An 18,009-nucleotide genomic window follows, 5' to 3' on the forward strand; every position below is an offset into this window, starting at 1 on the left:
GAACTACCTATATGGTTAAATATTCACTGTCAAATTATTCAACTAAAAGTGGTCAAAGTCTGACATTTAGACTGAAACACAATGTGTCGTCTCACTCTTCCACCATATTTAAAATACGAGTCAGTCTGTGTCAGTATTTGTTTAAAATCCTAAATGTTTCTCACCTCATGACTTTTTAGTTTCCTTCCTTAACATCTTATAACTGGTGTAATATCTCCATCTACTGGACATTGTTTTTATGTTTCATGTTTACCATATTAAAAAAAAGTACCTAAACCTAAACTCTCCTAAAAGAGATAAATATATATAAATAAAAACAACGATGCAAAATAAAATAGCTATGAACATGCATATATTTGCATGCCTAATCATATTTTTGTCCAATAAATTAAGCAGCTATCTATTTAAAAAAACAAAAACATTTGATGTATATATTCCTTAAGTGCTTAATTATTTATTTTGTTTTTAAAGCACTTATAAGCTTTTTTGTGCAATTGAGGAAGGTTTATTAAATTTCCATACAGCTTTTCTAATGTGATATTTCAAAAATGTTAATGATTAAACATTGCTACTTCATCATTTAAAAGACAATTCTGCTGTCTTTTGTAAAGTCCGACAGCGTAGAGCTTCAAAGTAGATTGATTAAATAAGAATGAACATTATTAATCACAAAAGAAATTCCTCTGCCAGAGTTTGATCAAAAAACATTTATGAACAATACGCTAATAAGAATTAAGTGTGAAGTCTACAAGAAGTAATCTAATATTGACAACAGTGTTGTGGCAGAAAACCAATGAAGAGACGAGATTTTTAAAATGTCTTAAATGTGGCCTAATTATAGGAAAATATCAGGAGGAAGTGCTGTTCTGATAATATTTATTTATAATTGTATTGTATACTGTATCTAACATAATAATCTGAGACTTCTACCAACAGTGCTTCATTTTAAAAGGGGTCAGTTTGTTTAATATGAAAAGGTTAAATTAAAACTTTATTTTTGTCATTACAAATCACAAAAACCTTTTTCCTTTTAAATGAGAATCACAGTTCTTTATTCTTGTTTTTAAAACTCAGAGTTGTACAACTTAAATTTAGTGTAAGTGTCTGTACAAAACCAAAGTGTCACCTTACAACAGCAGAGATTAATAACTTTCATTCAGTTATTTTTGAAGAGAATAAGCAGAATTGAGTAACGCACATGCAGCATTACTGAGCGGAGAGAGCTGAATGATATTGAATAGAATCTGTCCCTGCCCTCCAGCTTCAGTACATGGAAGGTTTCTCCTCTCCTTTTGGATTGGTCACCTTTTCCAGATTCTTGTTGATGATGTCGTAAAGCTCGGCCTGCAGGAAACAGGTAGAAAGCACGGTTTAAATCATCTTCCTCTATGACAGTCGGGTGGTAAATACTTACTAAAGACCAAGTTCCGTCAACTTACGTGGAAGCCGCGAATGTCGAGAACAATGACTCTGATCTCACTGTAGATGGACTCGTCCTTCTCGTGGACCAGCGAGCGGTAGTCCATCTGGAGGTGGAGAAAGCCAAGTTAAAGGTATTTACAGTAACTTTACCAAAGCTATAAAGGGGCAATGTGTAAGATCTGAAAAGAAATTTAGTTTAAAACCTAAAAAAAATGAACCAACATTATCAACAGGATGTGAAGACGCAACAGTGTTGACGTTATGTCAAATACAGCTTTGCATCGTCAAATGAGCATGCTAACCAGTTAGCCGTGGCCCGTTCTGTCTTGTAATACAAGTTGTACCTCAAGAGGCGCTAGTAGTGACCTATAGACGCCGTATACGTCTCTGGTGTGGACCTGTCAATCAGTGTGTAGCCCCGCCCTAAAGCATCCCCTGCTTTATGGTCTGTTTGACTCTAAATGGAGCATCATTTACTAAATGAACATCATGCTGTATTGAAGAAGACTTGAAACTAGAGATTGAGACCATAAACTCATGTTTACAATGTTTACTGAGGGAATAAATCAAGAGAGAAGTAGAGTCATTTTCTCATAGACTTCTATACAACCAGAGGAGTCGCCCCCTGCTGGACAGGAGACAGAATGCAGCTTTAACACATGAAGCTTTGGATTCACTCTTCATTAACCGGAGGTTGTTCAGTAATGTCATAAAAGAGCTGGTCACTGAAGTTTTTATCAAACAAAAGGGAGGAAATAGAGCATTAGTTTAGGACTATTTTCAGCAGCGGATTAATCCACATTTCATGGTGATAAAGGAACATGTCACCCAGTGAAACAGGGTTTTTAATGGAGCTCTATGGCTCAGGGGGAAATGAGATATCACACACAGTTCATGTCACTGTTGGTTTTGGTCTTTTTCTGAAAGTATTTGAGGCTGAGAAAAAGTCAGAAATGAACCAGATTATCCTTTAAGAGAAGGACATCGTGAAAACTCACCACATGAGTCTCTTTGGAAGCTTTTCCAACAGCATCTCCCCTCTCTAAGAAGTACCTAAATGTTTCAACAGGAATGGCAAAAGTTAGGAAAATCTGTGTATTAAAAAATATACCATTCAGAATTATACCATTTTACCCAAAACCACTGACAAACTAGACACATTCTAGTAGTATTTTATTATACTTCATAACACTAAATACATGTATATCCAACCCACTTGTTGATGTTGGTCTGAAAAGTTTCAACTTTGGTCCTCACTGCACCGATTCTCTCCAAGATTTTCTCCTGCAGTGACAAAAAGTAATCAATTATATATTAATACTTCACAAACGTGTGTGACTGACTGGCTGCACGTGGGAAACGTACCTGGATGGCGACCCCGAAGTCATTTCCATCTTCTATTTTTGGGATGAGGTGCTGAATCCAGCAGGAGACCTTCAGTGACACGGCAGAAACAGACACTTTAATGTCGACGTTCATTCAGAGTTTTGGAGAAGAAACCAGCTCAGCGTTCATTGTGGTGAGAGATTGACTTACAGTGATGATGGTCTCTCTGAGAGCAACGATCTCCGGCTTCACCTTCTCTAGAAGAGCCATAATCTTCTCATTCCCCGTGATGTAGCCACATTTTGGAGCTGCAGGACAGGAAGGAGAAATTATTTTTGTTTTTTTTACCCGTCATGTACATTTTGTGCAGATATAAAAAAAACATGCTTTACCCTTCTTCTTTTTCTTCTCATCATCTTCATTCTTATCCGTCTCCATTCCCTGTGAGATCAATTTTACATGGTCAAAAATAGTTTTTTGTCTCGTATGTTAGAAAGTTTATCTTTATATAGAGAGGTTCTTTTGTTATTAAGCCTTTACCATCATTGATATAAACAGGGAGGAAAAGAGTGTTTGACTTCCATTAGAACCAGATATATTTTCAGTTTAAAGGTTATGATTTAAATTTTGTTTCATATTTATTCTCATTATTATTATTATCTACGCAAGATCTTCCTTTTGGTTCAAATTGAAAAGAGACAAAATCAAGTTTATTGAAATCTAAGTGAGAAAAACAGTAAAAATAAAACACCTTTATGTTTTTAATTGTAAAAAGAAACATTATATTGTTTATCTTACATCATAAATGATATTAATCCTGATAAATTTCACACAATCATTAATATCTATATGTGTTTCTGTTTTGAACACTGAGCCAGACTCTATTAAATGCTACACTGCTTGTCAGAAACTGTTTCTTTCGCGTCTTTTCTGCCTTTTTCCTGGTCGAGTTTGACAACAGTTTGGCTACAAATTCATCAAACTATTTGCACCGGAGTAAATGAGTATTATATAAACATAATTAGCGCATTTTTAATATAATAATATCAATATTATTCTATATAAATATGAATACACTACTGTGATGACCCCTCCTCTCCACTAGGGGTCAGTGTCCTGTTTTCTGGCTCTTCCTCGTCTTTCTGGTAGTTGACCGTCGCTGATGAGCCACACATAAACCTGGTGGAGTCCCAGCTATAAAGACACACCTGAACATGGAGCGTTCTCTGCTCCTTGACTGACAGCTGCTGTTGGTTTCAGACATGTCCACACATGCTTACTGTACTGATAACTGACTTTCCACGGTTGAGAATTAATAATATCTGTTAAATAAATGTTATTTATTACTTTCAACTGGTCTTGTCTCTTATGTTGCAGCCTTTGAGCCGGGTTGTAACACTATTATACTATTTTTAATACAAGCGCATGTTATCAGTGGGATAATGTCACTGGATTTAGTAAAATATGTTTTAATATACCCTCCACCTGTATCTCCACCAACAGCCTGAAAACTACCTCTGCTAAGGTGCACCATATTTTTAGGGGGGGTTCTTAAAGGGACAGGCACTAAAACCGAGCGTTTCATTCAGAGGGTGAATACAGGTACATTACGACATAAAGTATGAGAAAAATGATGTGGTATTTTAAACTTTAAACCATGTAAACATGTTCTAGGAGAACCCCAAAATATAGTAGAACCAGAAAATGAGCACAACATGTCTTCTTTAAAAGTGAGAGTTAAGTATGCTGATGTGTAGTTGTTGCACTTACTGTATTCGTATCAGTTCGCTGCACTTATTGAATTCGTATTCGTTTACTGCACTTATCCTATTCGTAGTAGTTTGTAGCACTTATTATATTCGTATTAGTCTGTTGCAATTATTGTTTTCGTAGTAATTTGCCTCTGCACTATACTTTTGCTCTGGTTTATGCTTTAAGATGCTTGTTTAAGAAAGGAGATGCACTGATGACTTCTGGTGACTAGTAGTTCTCTTGAATACCTATGTTGAATACACTTCCTGTAAGTCGCTTTGGATAAAAGCGTCTGCTACATGACTGTAATGTAATGTAATGTAATGTAATGTAATGTGAAGAGTGGTGCGTGTGAATGTTTTGAAGCGACTGATAGATATTTTAACTAATATTTTAACTAATGCTACACTGGTTATCTGGCGATGGCGATGTGCTTCCAGTGGCAGTGATAAAAGAGTGCGGGTGACTCATTTAATTGTTAAATTTCTCGACGCTTCGTAGCGTGACTCCTCCACTGCTCGTTTCCAGTTTTATACGGAAGTTAGCCGGCTACAGCGGTCGCTATGGCAAAGGTGCACATTCAAAATGGCCGCCGCTCTGACAATCCAGCTGCGTTGACTGGAATGGGAATATTAGTTCTGCTCCTAATCTATTTCTATGATTACAACTTTTTTTTTAATGAAGGGAGGATTTGTTGCAGGAATGTCGTGTTAGCTGGATGTTCCCAATAAACTGGCAATTTAAAACATAAAATAGCAGTTTACTAAAAAAATAACAAGCCGGAAAAGTGTGTTTCAGAATGTGCAGTGTAAGCATACAGCACTTCCAACTTTAATTAAAGATATATACATATTCGCTCTTGACTCTGGGGCCTTCTACAAGACAGGATGTGTACATTGGATAACATAACATAATGTACCAGCCCAGAATGCAATGCAGCAGGACAAGTTCTGCTCCTTTAGTTTAACCTTTAATCCCGTTACAGCTCCCACTCCCTTCCCCTACCTGCAATTATTATGAAATGAATGCAAACAGGTTGGTGCATACACTTCACACTGAACTAACTAAATGTAAAGCTACAGGGCCAAGGACAATTCAGATACATTTGTTTCCCTAAAATTAAGCACTTTATTTTAAAATGCACACTTTTCAGAAGCTTTCTGTTCTGTGTTTTTTATTTATAAATTCAGGCCCTTATTTTACATTTATTTATTGTAGAGTTTGTATTATTTATAATTCATCTAGTTCAATTTGAAAACTGAACTGTTATTATATGGAATATATCTTTCTTTATTTGAGTCGACGTTGATACAACTGTTGGGCTACTTCAATGTATATGTAACTAAATCTTAGCGCAAATTATTGTGATTTTCCTTAACTTTGTGTGAGGAAATTCTGTCTAACTGGACCTCGTTGAATTAACACCTGGACAGTATTTGACACCTGTTTTTTTGTATTTTTTTGTATTTGAAGTGCTAGGAATGCACAAACTTGAGGATATAACCCTGTTGAGGTGAAGGAGTTGGTGGGAGACCTCACCTCATCGTCTGTGGATGGAGGGTCTGGTATGGGGATGTCCAGGGGAACCTTCAGCGAGGACATGTCCGTGACACTGAGGGTAGCATCCTTTAAAACACACACACACACACACACACAGAGGATTAAGAGAATTCACAGGTGAGGGGTTCTTGAGCTTGTGTGATAAAATACTGACCTTCAGCAGAGCATCCAGCTGTGCAATCTTATTGGGGATGTAGTTGGCGAACAGATTCTCTGCCTGAAAAACATAAAACAAACACTTATTTTGTGCTTATTTGGATTGAAATGTGTCATTAACATAGAATAAATGTCAACACACCTGCTGATACAGGGTCTGCCTGAAGTGATCCACCTGTGGGAAAAGGAAAACCAGGATGAAGTGAATGAAATAATTACATTTTAACTGCTGACTCATGTCACAGAAGACTTTTTGGGTTTACTTTCGTTTTCCTCTCTGAAGGGGACTTTCCTGCTTCACACACTCCATGTGTGTGTGCTTAAAAAGTCAGAATGTATCTGCATAAAAGCAGCTGTTATTGAATAGTTTTGCAGCAGGGAGCTACAGTGTCACATGCAGCTGACTGTACTTTTGCATTAACACGATACAAACTTACCTTCCCTGCATTCTGTGGGCTGATCTTCAGCGCTGAAGTCTTTGACATGACTGCAGGACTCTTTTTAGAAGTTCAGGACAAATAAGAAACTCGACGAATCAGGTCAGAAGTGTTGATCATGTGCAGGGGACGACTGTATGGCTCGCAGGGGAGATTTGTATTTTATTTCCTCCTCAAGTTTGCTTTCTATTTCATTGTCTGACGACGCAGTAAGCACCTCCCACTGTCTCCCTCCGCCTGTGAAAGTAGGTCGTGTCCTACTCCAACTATTACCCCATTTGAATTAAAATCATCAAATGTTTCAGTTGAATTCATGAATCCTGTGAAGCAGTGGTTCCTCACTATAAGTAAGTTTTTTTTTTTGATTCATTTAGATTGTTAATGTAGTGAATACATATATATGTATTCTCTAATATCTCTAATATCTTTGCTTTTTTTCTTAGAACCAGGTAGCTTACCTCTTCATATTGATTTTGAATGTGGGACATTTACATGTAGTGGACTGTTTTATTTTATTTATTTTAATTGTCATTTTATTTTAATTCATTTTATTTTATGAGTTTAATTTAATATAATGTAATTTAACTTAACTTATTTGATTTATTTAATTTATTTAGTTTATTTAGTTTATTTCATTTTAATTTATTTCATTTCATTTCATTTCATTTCATTTCATTTCATTTCATTTTATTTTATTTTATGACTTTAATTTAATTTAATATAATATAATTTAATTTAACTTAACTTACTTTATTTAATTTATTTAATTTATTTAATTTATTTAATTTATTTAGTTTATTTCATTTTAATTTATTTCATTTTATTTTATTTAATCTTATTATTTTATTTTATTTTATCTTATTTTATTTTATTAAGGTTGGGAGCGAGTTTTGGAAATCCCCCTTTTATTTTGAAAATAACTCGGGGACAGGAAGTGGAGCCGGAACATAAAACGTCGAACAGGAGTTCCGCCTTTAAAGCTGTGCTGTTGTTGTCAGCTCCGGAGGCAGCACGGAACTTATAAAGGTGACACATTTTACCACTGAAACGCATTTTTAATAAAACATCTTATTTTTGAGAACATAATTACTTGTGGCTGTCACGCCGGAGCTCGTTTATCCTGAAGCCGATCCGACGGACACTTTAGCAGGTAACGTTGAGCCTTCTCTCTGAAACTTAAAGTTTCGGTTTCATCTTCATGGAGTGTTGCGTTCAGGGTCTGACTGCGAACACAACCTGTAATGTTCACTTCTGTCCTTAAAGAGAAACCAGGAGAAACCAGGACTTTCCAACATGATTTACAGTTAAATAGTTCAGCTCACTTAATCACAAATGAACCTCTGCTTTGCTGAAAATGTATTAAATAATGTTCTTTCGTTTAAGGAAATATATATATATATATATGTTCTTTGGTTTAAGGTAATGCATATATATATATGTTTTTAGTTTAAGGCAATAAATATATATGTTCTTTGGTTTAAGGTAATATATATATATATATTTGGTTTATATATATATATATGTTCTTTGGTTTAAGGTAATAAATATATAAATATATATGTTCTTTGGTTTAAGGTAATATTTATATATATAATATATATATATATATATATAATATATATATATATATATATATATATGTTCTTTGGTTTAAGGCAATAAATATATATATATATATATGTTCTTTGGTTTAAGGCAATAAATAAATATTTATATATATATATATATATATAAATATATATTTCTTTAGTTTTAAAAAATATATATATATAATAATTTAATATATATATATAATAGAATTATATATATATATATGTTTTTAATTTAAATAAAATAAAAATATATATAAATATATATATATATATATTTAGATTTTATTTAGATTTAAAAAATGTTATATATAACAAGGAAGATCTTGGGTAGATAATAATGAGAATAAATATGAAACAAAATTTTAATCTAAATAAAATTTAAATATATATATATATATATATATATATATATATATATATGTGTTTAAAAATGTATATGTGTTTAAAAAGTGTGTGTGTGTGGGGGGAGGGGTGAGGTTTAAAAAGAGAGAGAGAAGGAGGGGGGAGAAGGAAAGGGAAAGAGAGAGAATGAGCTCTAGTGACAACAAACAAAAACATCACTAATACTACAGTGTAGAAAATACTCTGTGACAGTAAAAGTACAGTGTATATATGTATATATGTATATATGTATATATGTATATATATGTTCTTTGGTTTAAGGCAATGAATATATATGTTCTTTGGTTGAAGGCAATTTATCTAGAACAAAGATAATTCAAAGTGCTTTACATAAAGTATAAACATACAAATCTAAACATAAAATAACACAGTTTATTAAAAACATAACAAGCAGAAATGCAGTTGATCCAAAGTATTTAAGAAGACGTATAAAACCTTTTACAATTACTTTAGTAAATGCAGAAATATATCTCATTTAACATTATAAAGTTGAGTAATATTGACGGAATAATACTGGATTTAAAAAATTAAAAAAATGCACTTATACAGTGTAATATATTGTAATGTATATAGCTTATTATTGTAATCTCTCATTTCTTTAATTTCCTATTTTTATATATATATATTTAAATTCATGGGTCCATATGACATAAAAATTATGCATAAATATATATTCGTAATTTCTGCTTTCTTACCTCCTGTGAATCCCCCCCATGGAGATTAATAATGTCTTATCTTATATTTGCAATTTTTTTCCTTTTTTTAAAATTAATTAAATATTTATTGTTTTAAGAAGACTGCATGGAAATTTAGTTGAAAATGCCGTGATAGATGCAGAAATGATTCCTTGATTTTTCACTGACATTTTGTTGGCTAAATGGATCATCACTCAAATAAAGCCCTGAAGTTCAGATTGATTTAACATTTTCCAACATTGTCTATTCATGTACAAATGCTCTAAAATGCAACCAACTCTCAGAATATTTGTTGAAGAATTTTTTTTTTTTCTGAATAAAGGATATTATCTGAATAAATTAAAATGATTTATATTTTTTAGTTGGTTGTGTTTTCCAATCAAAAAGTCAGACACTTAAATATATTCAATTTACACTGATGCACGAGAGAAAAACAAAGCAAATCCTCACATAAGGGAGATAAAATGTATTGATCAACTCCCTTTTTTGACAGCATGAGCAGCAGCCCTGCGTCGGTCCAGATGGAGGAGGTCCAGAGGAGAGCCCTGTCGCTCCTCTCCTCCTCGGGTTTAGCCCAGGATGTGAAGGCGGAGGTCCAGGCCATGGCCGCCATCCTCCTGCCTCTGTCGGAGAAGTACCGTCACTTGGGAGTGGAGGCCATGTTGAGGGAGAACATGGCCTGCCGCAACACACAGGAGGTACGGTTTATTTATTTATCTGGATAGATATTTCCGAACATACGTGAATCTAAGAATATATACAACAACAAATGTGAAATCTGCCTATCTTCCATTAAAAAAAAAAAACGACCTTCTATACAAAAATGTGCATTTTGGGAGCATAAACAAACATAACCAGTGAATTTGGGTCACATGTATTCATGTTGGCTCATAAAAAACAGACACTGAGTGTTTCTCAAAGTCAACAAAGGATCCTTTAATGGTTTCAAGGAATCTGTGACATCTAACGCTGTGAATTAAGCGTTTATTTAGTAAAAACCTGAGTTTGTGATTGTCCGAACAGTGAAAATACTGAAAAATATGGTTTTGATGAGTTTTGATTCTGTCAAGTTTAAATGTGTTTTCACATCTATGAGGTAAAATTAGTGTTTTTTTCAATAGAGTCTGGTTGCTTTGGCTAGAGCATATTATTGTTTTATTTGTTTTTGTGTTAATAAATTATAATAATTGTCCCAAATCCCTGTTAAACTCATAATATTACTTAATATGCCAACATCTTTTGAATACTTTTACATCAATATTCCTACTAGAAAATGTACTGCAGTGAATAAACAAAAAGGAAGGAAGTGTCCCATCAAGGAAGCATCCTTGACTCAGTTTTGCTGTGCAGTACGTTGGCGTAGCAGTTACTGACCGCTCACATTAAATGTGTTTCCGCTTCAGGTTCTGGAGTCTTTGAGTCGACTGGTCAAGGCCTTGAGTATCCTGGAGAAGTACGGCTGTAACCTGACGAGTCCCGCCAGGCCCAGATACTGGAGGAGCGTCAAGCACAACAACCCCGTGTTCAAAACCACCGTGGATGCCATTAAGGTGAGAAAACGTCACCTAGTTCTGCTTGAAACAGTCGTTTTGGTGCAGATATATTGTTTTTATATGGATCTATTAATGTAACAGTGACTTTGGGTAAGATTTTGGTTGAATTTAGAAGATTCTTTGTGCAAATAAAGCAGATTTTCTTATAAAAAGTAACTTTTTTCCTATTTCCTTTTATATATTTTGCATTGAATATCAAGAGCAGATATCTAAAATCGCCATGTTCCTCCACAGGGCGGCCGGACAGTCTTGTTTCTGTACGGTTACACCAATCAGCAGATCGATGGCCTCAGTTTCCCCGACGACGTCAGCGAACCGGACACCGCGAAAGTTGCCGCGGTGACGCTGGAGGTCATGACCTTACGCACAGAGGTGGACATGCTCGTTAAGGTTTGTATTTGTGTTTGTGAGCGGTGGTCTGAACGCCTCAAACATCAGCTGGCGTTTGTGTAAAAACGTTCCCTGTGTTCCGTGTCTTGTGTTTGTTTAGGGCACCCATCCTCACCCAGAAAACTTCAGAGATATCATCCCATTCATCATCCAGCAGGTCTGTACAAACATTAGGCTGTGTGGTAGTATCGGTGTGGAAATGCATCATTTCACTTTTGTTTAAAATTTGATATCAGCTGTGGAAAAATAACATTTACTTTTCTATGAATTTCCACAATTTCCCAACAAATACAAGAAAAAATGTTAATAAAAGAACAGAAGAAAAACTACGTAAAACAAATCTTAAACATAAGTCATGATAAGTATTTCAGCATTGATGCACTTTGATCATCCGTCTTCATTCAGTCATTTTTTATTTTTTTACTGCATGTTCAAAGTCTCACCCTTGTCACAGACATGAAAAAATGTTAATGTTTCAAAATAAAAGCCGTTTTGTGTCTTTCTGTGGACAACATCCCTTCCTATTTGAAGGGACTTTTGTCCACAGGACTCTTATTGTGAAATATTTGCAGAACAGTGTTGTAGGAAAATGCAGCAACTTGCATACTTGAATAGAATACCAGCTTTAATTGTGAATTTTTAAGTATTATTTACAAATAAGAACAGGCCTTTGAACCCTTTTTATGTCAAAAATAAATATAAATGATGATTTTATTGAAATGAAATGACTCTATGAAAGCAGCACCAGTGTTGGTCAAGTCGGACAGCTTCCAGGAGCCTCCAGCAGGAAGTCACAGAAACTGTTACTTGCTCGTTTTGATTTTTAGTTATATAAATAAGCTTCATTATTATCGACCACACAAGATATGTTTTTAGATTAAACCTTCATTACACAACATGAGACTAATGGCAAACAATCAAGTGTTAAATATTACAATCACACAGAAAAATAAGATTTTCTAAAAAAACATCAGGCATTGTGTGACGATCGTCCGGTGATCGATATCCGTCCTGACTGGTCTCCACCGACCCTAACGTGATTCTGGTTCCTTCAGGGTCAGCTGGTGCCTGACGCTGTGGTCATCCCGCTTGGAGACGAGCAGCAGGTCGTCAAACCCCGGGTTCCGTCTCTTCCACCTAAGCCCACTCTGGGCCCCGGAGGACAACCTCTGAAACCGTCAACAGGTGAGCTGCCACCACCCCTCCCCCGCCTGCTTCAGGGTTCATCCACACTAATACGTTTTTTGTTTTAAAACGATAACGATCTCCGTCTCCACGGGAACGTTTCAGCACCGTTTTAGACACGATTGAAAACGTATATCACATGACTATTTATGAACACTGGGCGTGCACGTTTCTGGTGTAAACAGGAAGTAGCTTGGTTGCTTAGCTACAGAAAATACAACAGAGTATTATAGCACTCTTTAATAATGAAAGGTAGTGCTTGATGACTTCAGGTCTTCCTTTATACATGCACTCAGACAGACTAATTTATTTTTCAAACGCTGCAGGTCTTGTTCTATCTCTTTATCACACACATCAAATTAACTTTAAAACTTACTTATCAAAGTTTTACTAGATTATGGGTCCAGAAATTTGATCAACACACGTCTCGTTTGTTGCCCCTCGGTTTCGTTGTCTGCTCTCACACTTGTAGCTCTTCCCGGTGTCTTACTGGAGAGCATTTATGCTTTTGTTCGTTTACAGTTTCTTTGTGAACTTCACGATAGTTGTGCAGAACAAAATAAGCGTTGATTAGAAAAGGAAAGTCCTCCGTTTTGTGTCCATTGCCCTCCTCAACGCCGTAAACCGTCACCTCAGACATGTATAATAATAATAACAGCTGCTTCCTCTGCATGTCGGCAGTGGTAGAATTATAAAATGCTGAATTTAACTCAGCATCTCACAACAGCTGCTAGTAAAGACAACAAGATCAGAAAGGCCTGTAGTCCGTTATCCATGTTGAATTAACCCGGTAGCCGATCGGTAATCACGACTGTTGTTTGTTTTCTTCTGGCGGTGTGACGAATCACATCATAATTTATCAGACCCAATCAAGGAGTGAACGTTGGTGTCATGTATACGTTGGCGATTTCAAAAGAACCAGTTTCTGCCATTCCAGACTATGACGCAACACAGCATTTTCAAACTAAAAGCACGTTGCTATTGTTTGCAAACATTTAAGATGTCGGAGAAGTGTGGACGCTAGGAGTAAACGTAGCTAAAGATATGCGTTTTAAGAGGAATATGTAGTAGTGTGGATGTATCTTTAGTTAAGTGATGAAACCATTTTCTTCAGGTCTCTTTAGCTCCTCTTACATCAGTGTCTGAAATAAACAGATTACAGATTGTTTCTCTTTTGATGACACAAACGTTGATATGTTTTATTTACAGTATTAGTATATTTCTCTTCTTCTTCTTCTTCTTCTTCTTCTTCTTCTTCTTCTTCTTCTTCTTCTTCTTCTTCTCTCTCTCCTGCAGTGAGTAACTGTAATCTGTGCGGCACCTCCTCGTCTCTGGTTTGCCCGTCTTGTGAAAATCAAACTTTCTGCGACGAGTGTGACAACGTCTTTCACCGCCACCCCTCCAGAGCCAATCACAAGAGAGACAAAATACACAAGACCCAACAGGGTATGTGAGAATCAAACAGGCTTTAAAACAGGAATACAACTGTTGAAATCCATGCATGTTCTTCAACTTGTTTTGATTTCTTTAGGAATTTGCACCATCTGTGGGATTTCTGCGGTGCACGCTCAGTGCTCCACCTGCGTCCAGATGTTGTGTGAGAACTGTGACAAGCTTTTCCACTCACACCCCGACCGCAAAGGACACAACAGAACTTTTGTTACTCCAGCCAAAACATCCAGGTGAGGAGAAACAGGAACTTTAACTCACTGTCACAGGTTAACTTCTTCTTTTGGTTGCAGTGTGGTCGAACCATCAGAGCAGTGGTTATGTTTATTGATTGTCCTTTAACATCTCATAAGGACGAGCAAACTTGGAAAAAACGGATGCAAAAAAGAAAGAAAAATCAACTTTCATTGTGCAGTGATTTCTTTTGCAGAATGAACATTTTAAATGAGTCCACTATTGACTAACTCTGTACCTGCAATGAATAGATTCTTTAAGGTTAACTTTGATCCCATATTGTTGTTTTTTTATTTTATTCAATGCAGGTTTTTCTTTCTCAGTTGTATCTGTTGTCTGTAGAAGGCCTGCCCCAATCCAGTGTTTTAGTCGACTTATCGGTCGTTTTGTTCAAGATTTCTTCAGTTGTTTAGCTGTTTTTTCATGCTTTTTTCACACTGAAGTTATTTACAAAATACTTCTGAGAGCACATCTCTGGCAAACTTCTGGAGAAACCTGTCTATTGAATCCATTAACTGATAAGTTGAAAAACCTGTATGTGTGCTACTCAACTAAGAATTTATTTGGTAATTTGTTGTCTTGTAAGTTTTATATCTGTCTAAAAGGAAGTGAACTGCTCTCATTGCACCAGCGTGTTTAAACAGAGATGAATGAATGAATAATGATCTAGACTACACTGTAAATATCATTTTTTCTTGTCTTCCAGTCTTTCTCTGTCGCCGTGGGAGTGTGCTCACTGCACGACGGTGAACGAGATGCGAGCCGTCCTCTGCTCGACCTGCGAGCGGCCTCGACTCGCCACGGCTGCTTCCACCGCTCAAGAAAGCCCGATGTCGGTCCCTACATCTCCCAACACAGGTGGGACTAAAACACGATTCTGCTTTATTTACACGGCTGCTTTCAAAACAAAGACGCAAAGATAGAAAACACAAAACAAACTGAAAAAGAACAACTTTGCACTGAATCTAGAAGATGATTTTATCGCAGCATATTCCAGGTAAATGATGATCAATAAATGTGTCTGTGTTTGGCCCCTCAGAGTGGCAGTGTCAGAGCTGCACAGTCGTGAATCAAGGCAGCAGCATCCTCTGTGAGGTGTGTGAGCGCCCCCGTCTGGCCACTCGGCCACCCGTCGCACCACTGCCGTCCAGCCCCGGATCCCTGTCTGACTCCGGAACGAAGGTTTGGTGAAGCGTTCCTGTCCTCTCTTATTGGTCCAGAGTGTTAAAGTTGCTGTAACAACAATCCATCAAATGTGAATCCACTATTATTCAGAATATGGCAATATTCCGTATTTGATGTAGTTCATGTAAACATAATATTCTGTGTTGATATTCTGAGTTAGTTCTTAATCTGAATGGAGCATTGTCCAAATAACGTGTGATATGTTGATATTAGTCAGCTTATAGGGGGCATTCTTTGGACATGAATACAGCTCATTCACAATATATCTATTAGTTTTTTTGTTGCATCTTTCCTGTTTACGAGCAGCTCTCTGCGTTGAACACAAACACCATGTTTTTGATGAAAAATCACAATTTAAAGCTTTGTTTTAGTTGCTTTTTCTGACTGAAGCGTTCGTTACACATGATGTGTTCAAAGACCATCGGGAAGATGAAAATTTGAGGATAATAACTTATTTTTACAGCTTCTGGCTATGATAAACGGTGTATTTTTGGAGATTGTTTCAGGAAAACATGCTTTTTTTGGGGGGTTCAGAGGGTTAAAGCTGTGACGTTAAAGGATTTATGTACATGTGCTACAAAAAACAACAGTTGACCATTTGGCTACTGTCTTAAACTATCTTCTGTTTGGTTTTGTCCACTCAACATGTCTCCATTTCTTCCTCTTTCACAGTGGATGTGCGAGTTCTGTACCTACGTAAACACCAATCCCACCGTGGTGTGCGAGATGTGCAACCTGTCCTGCAAAGACTCCGCTGGAGTTTCTCTGCCTCAGTCTCTCCAGCAGACTCCGTCCAGCGCCAAAGAACAACCGACGCTGAGGGTGAAGCCACAACCGAAGCCCAGAGTGGACGTGGAGGTGAAAAGACAGAAGATGATGAGGGAAGACGGCCTCCATCTCGTCCAGCAGATCAGAGTAGGTCACCAGGAAAACGTCTCACAGAGCTGTACGCGTTATGTGAACGTTAGAAGTTTATCTTTGAAGAAATTAGAAGGGAAACTCTGGGTGCATCTGTTGAAAGAAAAACGATGAATTCTGCTGATTATTTTCTTAAATAACTGATCAATTGTTTGGTCTATGAAACATCAATAAACAGTGAAACGTGACCAAGGAAAAGAAGAAAATCCTCACGCATGAGAAGCTCAAAACATTACATTTTTGGCATTTCTGCCTGAAACAATTATTTTTTCAATTATCTAAATTGTTTTATTTTCTTTTTACTAATTATTTCAGCTATTAAGGGTTACAATTAAATAAGTTTTTTACTAATATAACAAGCAAAAATGCTCCAAAAGAAATCACAAATGTGTGAATTTTCAGATTTATATGGTTTTCAATTTTCAGCACACCAAATAATTAACATTTTAATGTGAAAAATAATAATCGAAAGATTAATGACAGTAATTTATTTTTCCCAGAGGGTTTATTCTGGGATTGAGTGGAGCTGTTCATGTGCTGGTGGGAAGTCCGAGCATCAATTTTATGGACCAAATGCCTAATCGATTAATTCAAAGACAGCATTGTTAATGTAAATAATTGTAAAGATTACAACAGGAAAATAACAATAGAATAAAAATATAAACATATATTAATTAAGTGTAAAAGAATCGACACCGGTGCAAAATAGAATAAAATGGCAATAAGAGTAAGGTCAATTAATATAGTAAAATAAAAAAATTGAATTCAACTAAAATATAAAGAGTAAATTAAAAGAAATTACAAAAACAGCAAAAATAATGGCCTAATTGTTGCAGCTCTACCAGGAAGAAACAATATCACAGTATTAAAATGTTTTAAAGAGATTTGAAGTAAAACAAACATGGAGGTTGATCCGGTTTCTCTTTCGTAGGAAGCAGAAAAGCGCGGCGTCAGTGCCGAGGAGGTCTACGCTGCCATCTGCATGTGCGGCGGCAGCAACACGAACCCCTGTGATTGGCTGACGTCAGAGCTGCCTCACCTGCTGGATGAGATCTGCGCCATGGCGGCTTCCGTCCAGGTGGAGAGAGACGGCGAGGAGGCGGAGCCGAGCGGTCCCAGTGGCACAGGGGAAGGCGGGAAGCTGTCCAGAGCCGAGGCCAAGCTGGCCTGGCTGTCGGCGGGAGGAGACACCGACAGAGCCGTGAGACAGCTGCTGAGAGACAGACAGGTCAAGGTAGGACAATAGAAACCGGCTGCATTCTCTCTAGTGTCCATCAGGGGGCGACTCCTCTGGTTGTATAGAAGTCTATGAGAAAATGACTCTACTTCTCTCTTGATTTATTCCCTCAGTAAACATTGTAAACATGAGTTTATGGTCTCAATCTCTAGTTTCAAGTCTTCTTCAATACAGCATGATGTTCATTTAGTAAATGATGCTCCATTTAGAGTCAAACAGACCATAAAGCAGGGGATGCTTTAGGGCGGGGCTACACACTGATTGACAGGTCGACACCAGAGACGTATACGGCGTCTCTACGTCACTCCTCCTCAGTCCAAATATGGTCACTTCCTGTTCACTGGTTTACTGCTATTTTTTCTTGTATAGCTGATAAACCATTTTGCCTGTAAAGCGAAAGGAAAATAATGGAAAAAGTAGTGAAGTCTTCAGAATACTTGATTTGTTTGACCAACAATCAAAAATCCAAACACAAAACAGTGCAACAAACTTAAATCAGAATGAAATGTCCCTAAA

The 18,009-nt window shown here is 36.5% G+C and overlaps 2 protein-coding genes across 3 annotated transcripts in view; one reads left to right on the forward strand and one right to left on the reverse strand.

Annotated features, from left to right (window-relative positions):
- Nucleotides 1-1,021: 1,021 nt before the first annotated feature.
- Nucleotides 1,022-6,863, reverse strand: psme2 (proteasome activator subunit 2). Its single transcript, XM_054622510.1, has 11 exons — nt 6,654-6,863; nt 6,359-6,391; nt 6,215-6,277; nt 6,040-6,126; nt 3,141-3,189; nt 2,959-3,056; nt 2,788-2,856; nt 2,639-2,706; nt 2,421-2,475; nt 1,440-1,526; nt 1,022-1,344 (listed from the first exon to the last, which is right to left on the reverse strand). The coding sequence occupies exons 1-11, from the start codon at nt 6,699-6,701 to the stop codon at nt 1,264-1,266; spliced, it is 738 nt and encodes a 245-aa protein (XP_054478485.1). The 5' UTR covers nt 6,702-6,863; the 3' UTR covers nt 1,022-1,263.
- A 92-nt stretch (nt 6,864-6,955) lies between these two features.
- The window catches only part of LOC129110431 (E3 ubiquitin-protein ligase RNF31-like), a 24,285-nt gene continuing 13,231 nt past the window's right edge, over nt 6,956-18,009 (forward strand). The window contains exons 1-13 of one of the 2 annotated variants that reach the window (XM_054622508.1): nt 6,956-7,000; nt 7,530-7,803; nt 9,836-10,040; nt 10,746-10,892; nt 11,130-11,285; nt 11,386-11,442; nt 12,341-12,470; nt 13,767-13,916; nt 14,002-14,152; nt 14,860-15,011; nt 15,193-15,335; nt 16,011-16,253; nt 17,188-17,490. In XM_054622508.1, the coding sequence (XP_054478483.1) occupies nt 9,837-10,040; nt 10,746-10,892; nt 11,130-11,285; nt 11,386-11,442; nt 12,341-12,470; nt 13,767-13,916; nt 14,002-14,152; nt 14,860-15,011; nt 15,193-15,335; nt 16,011-16,253; nt 17,188-17,490 (1,836 nt within the window). In that variant the 5' untranslated portion in view covers nt 6,956-7,000; nt 7,530-7,803; nt 9,836. The remainder of the gene's footprint in view (nt 7,001-7,529; nt 7,804-9,835; nt 10,041-10,745; nt 10,893-11,129; nt 11,286-11,385; nt 11,443-12,340; nt 12,471-13,766; nt 13,917-14,001; nt 14,153-14,859; nt 15,012-15,192; nt 15,336-16,010; nt 16,254-17,187; nt 17,491-18,009) is intronic. The other variant, XM_054622509.1, reaches the window with a different exon arrangement.

Source organism: Anoplopoma fimbria, chromosome 21 (genome assembly GCF_027596085.1).
Source record: "Anoplopoma fimbria isolate UVic2021 breed Golden Eagle Sablefish chromosome 21, Afim_UVic_2022, whole genome shotgun sequence".
Classification (NCBI taxonomy): Eukaryota; Metazoa; Chordata; class Actinopteri; order Perciformes; family Anoplopomatidae; genus Anoplopoma; species Anoplopoma fimbria.

What these genes read in the sequence shown, in the direction of transcription:
- psme2 (XM_054622510.1), bottom strand. Translation starts at nt 6,701, where the DNA reads ATGTCAAAGACTTCAGCGCTGAAGATCAGCCCACAGAATGCAGGGAAG. An exon ending in CTCCATCCACAGACGATGAG is followed by an intron (nt 3,190 to 6,039) that starts GTGAGGTCTCCC and finishes TTGATCTCACAG; the next exon opens with GGAATGGAGACGGATAAGAA. An exon ending in TGAGAAGAAAAAGAAGAAGG is followed by an intron (nt 3,057 to 3,140) that starts GTAAAGCATGTT and finishes CCTGTCCTGCAG; the next exon opens with CTCCAAAATGTGGCTACATC.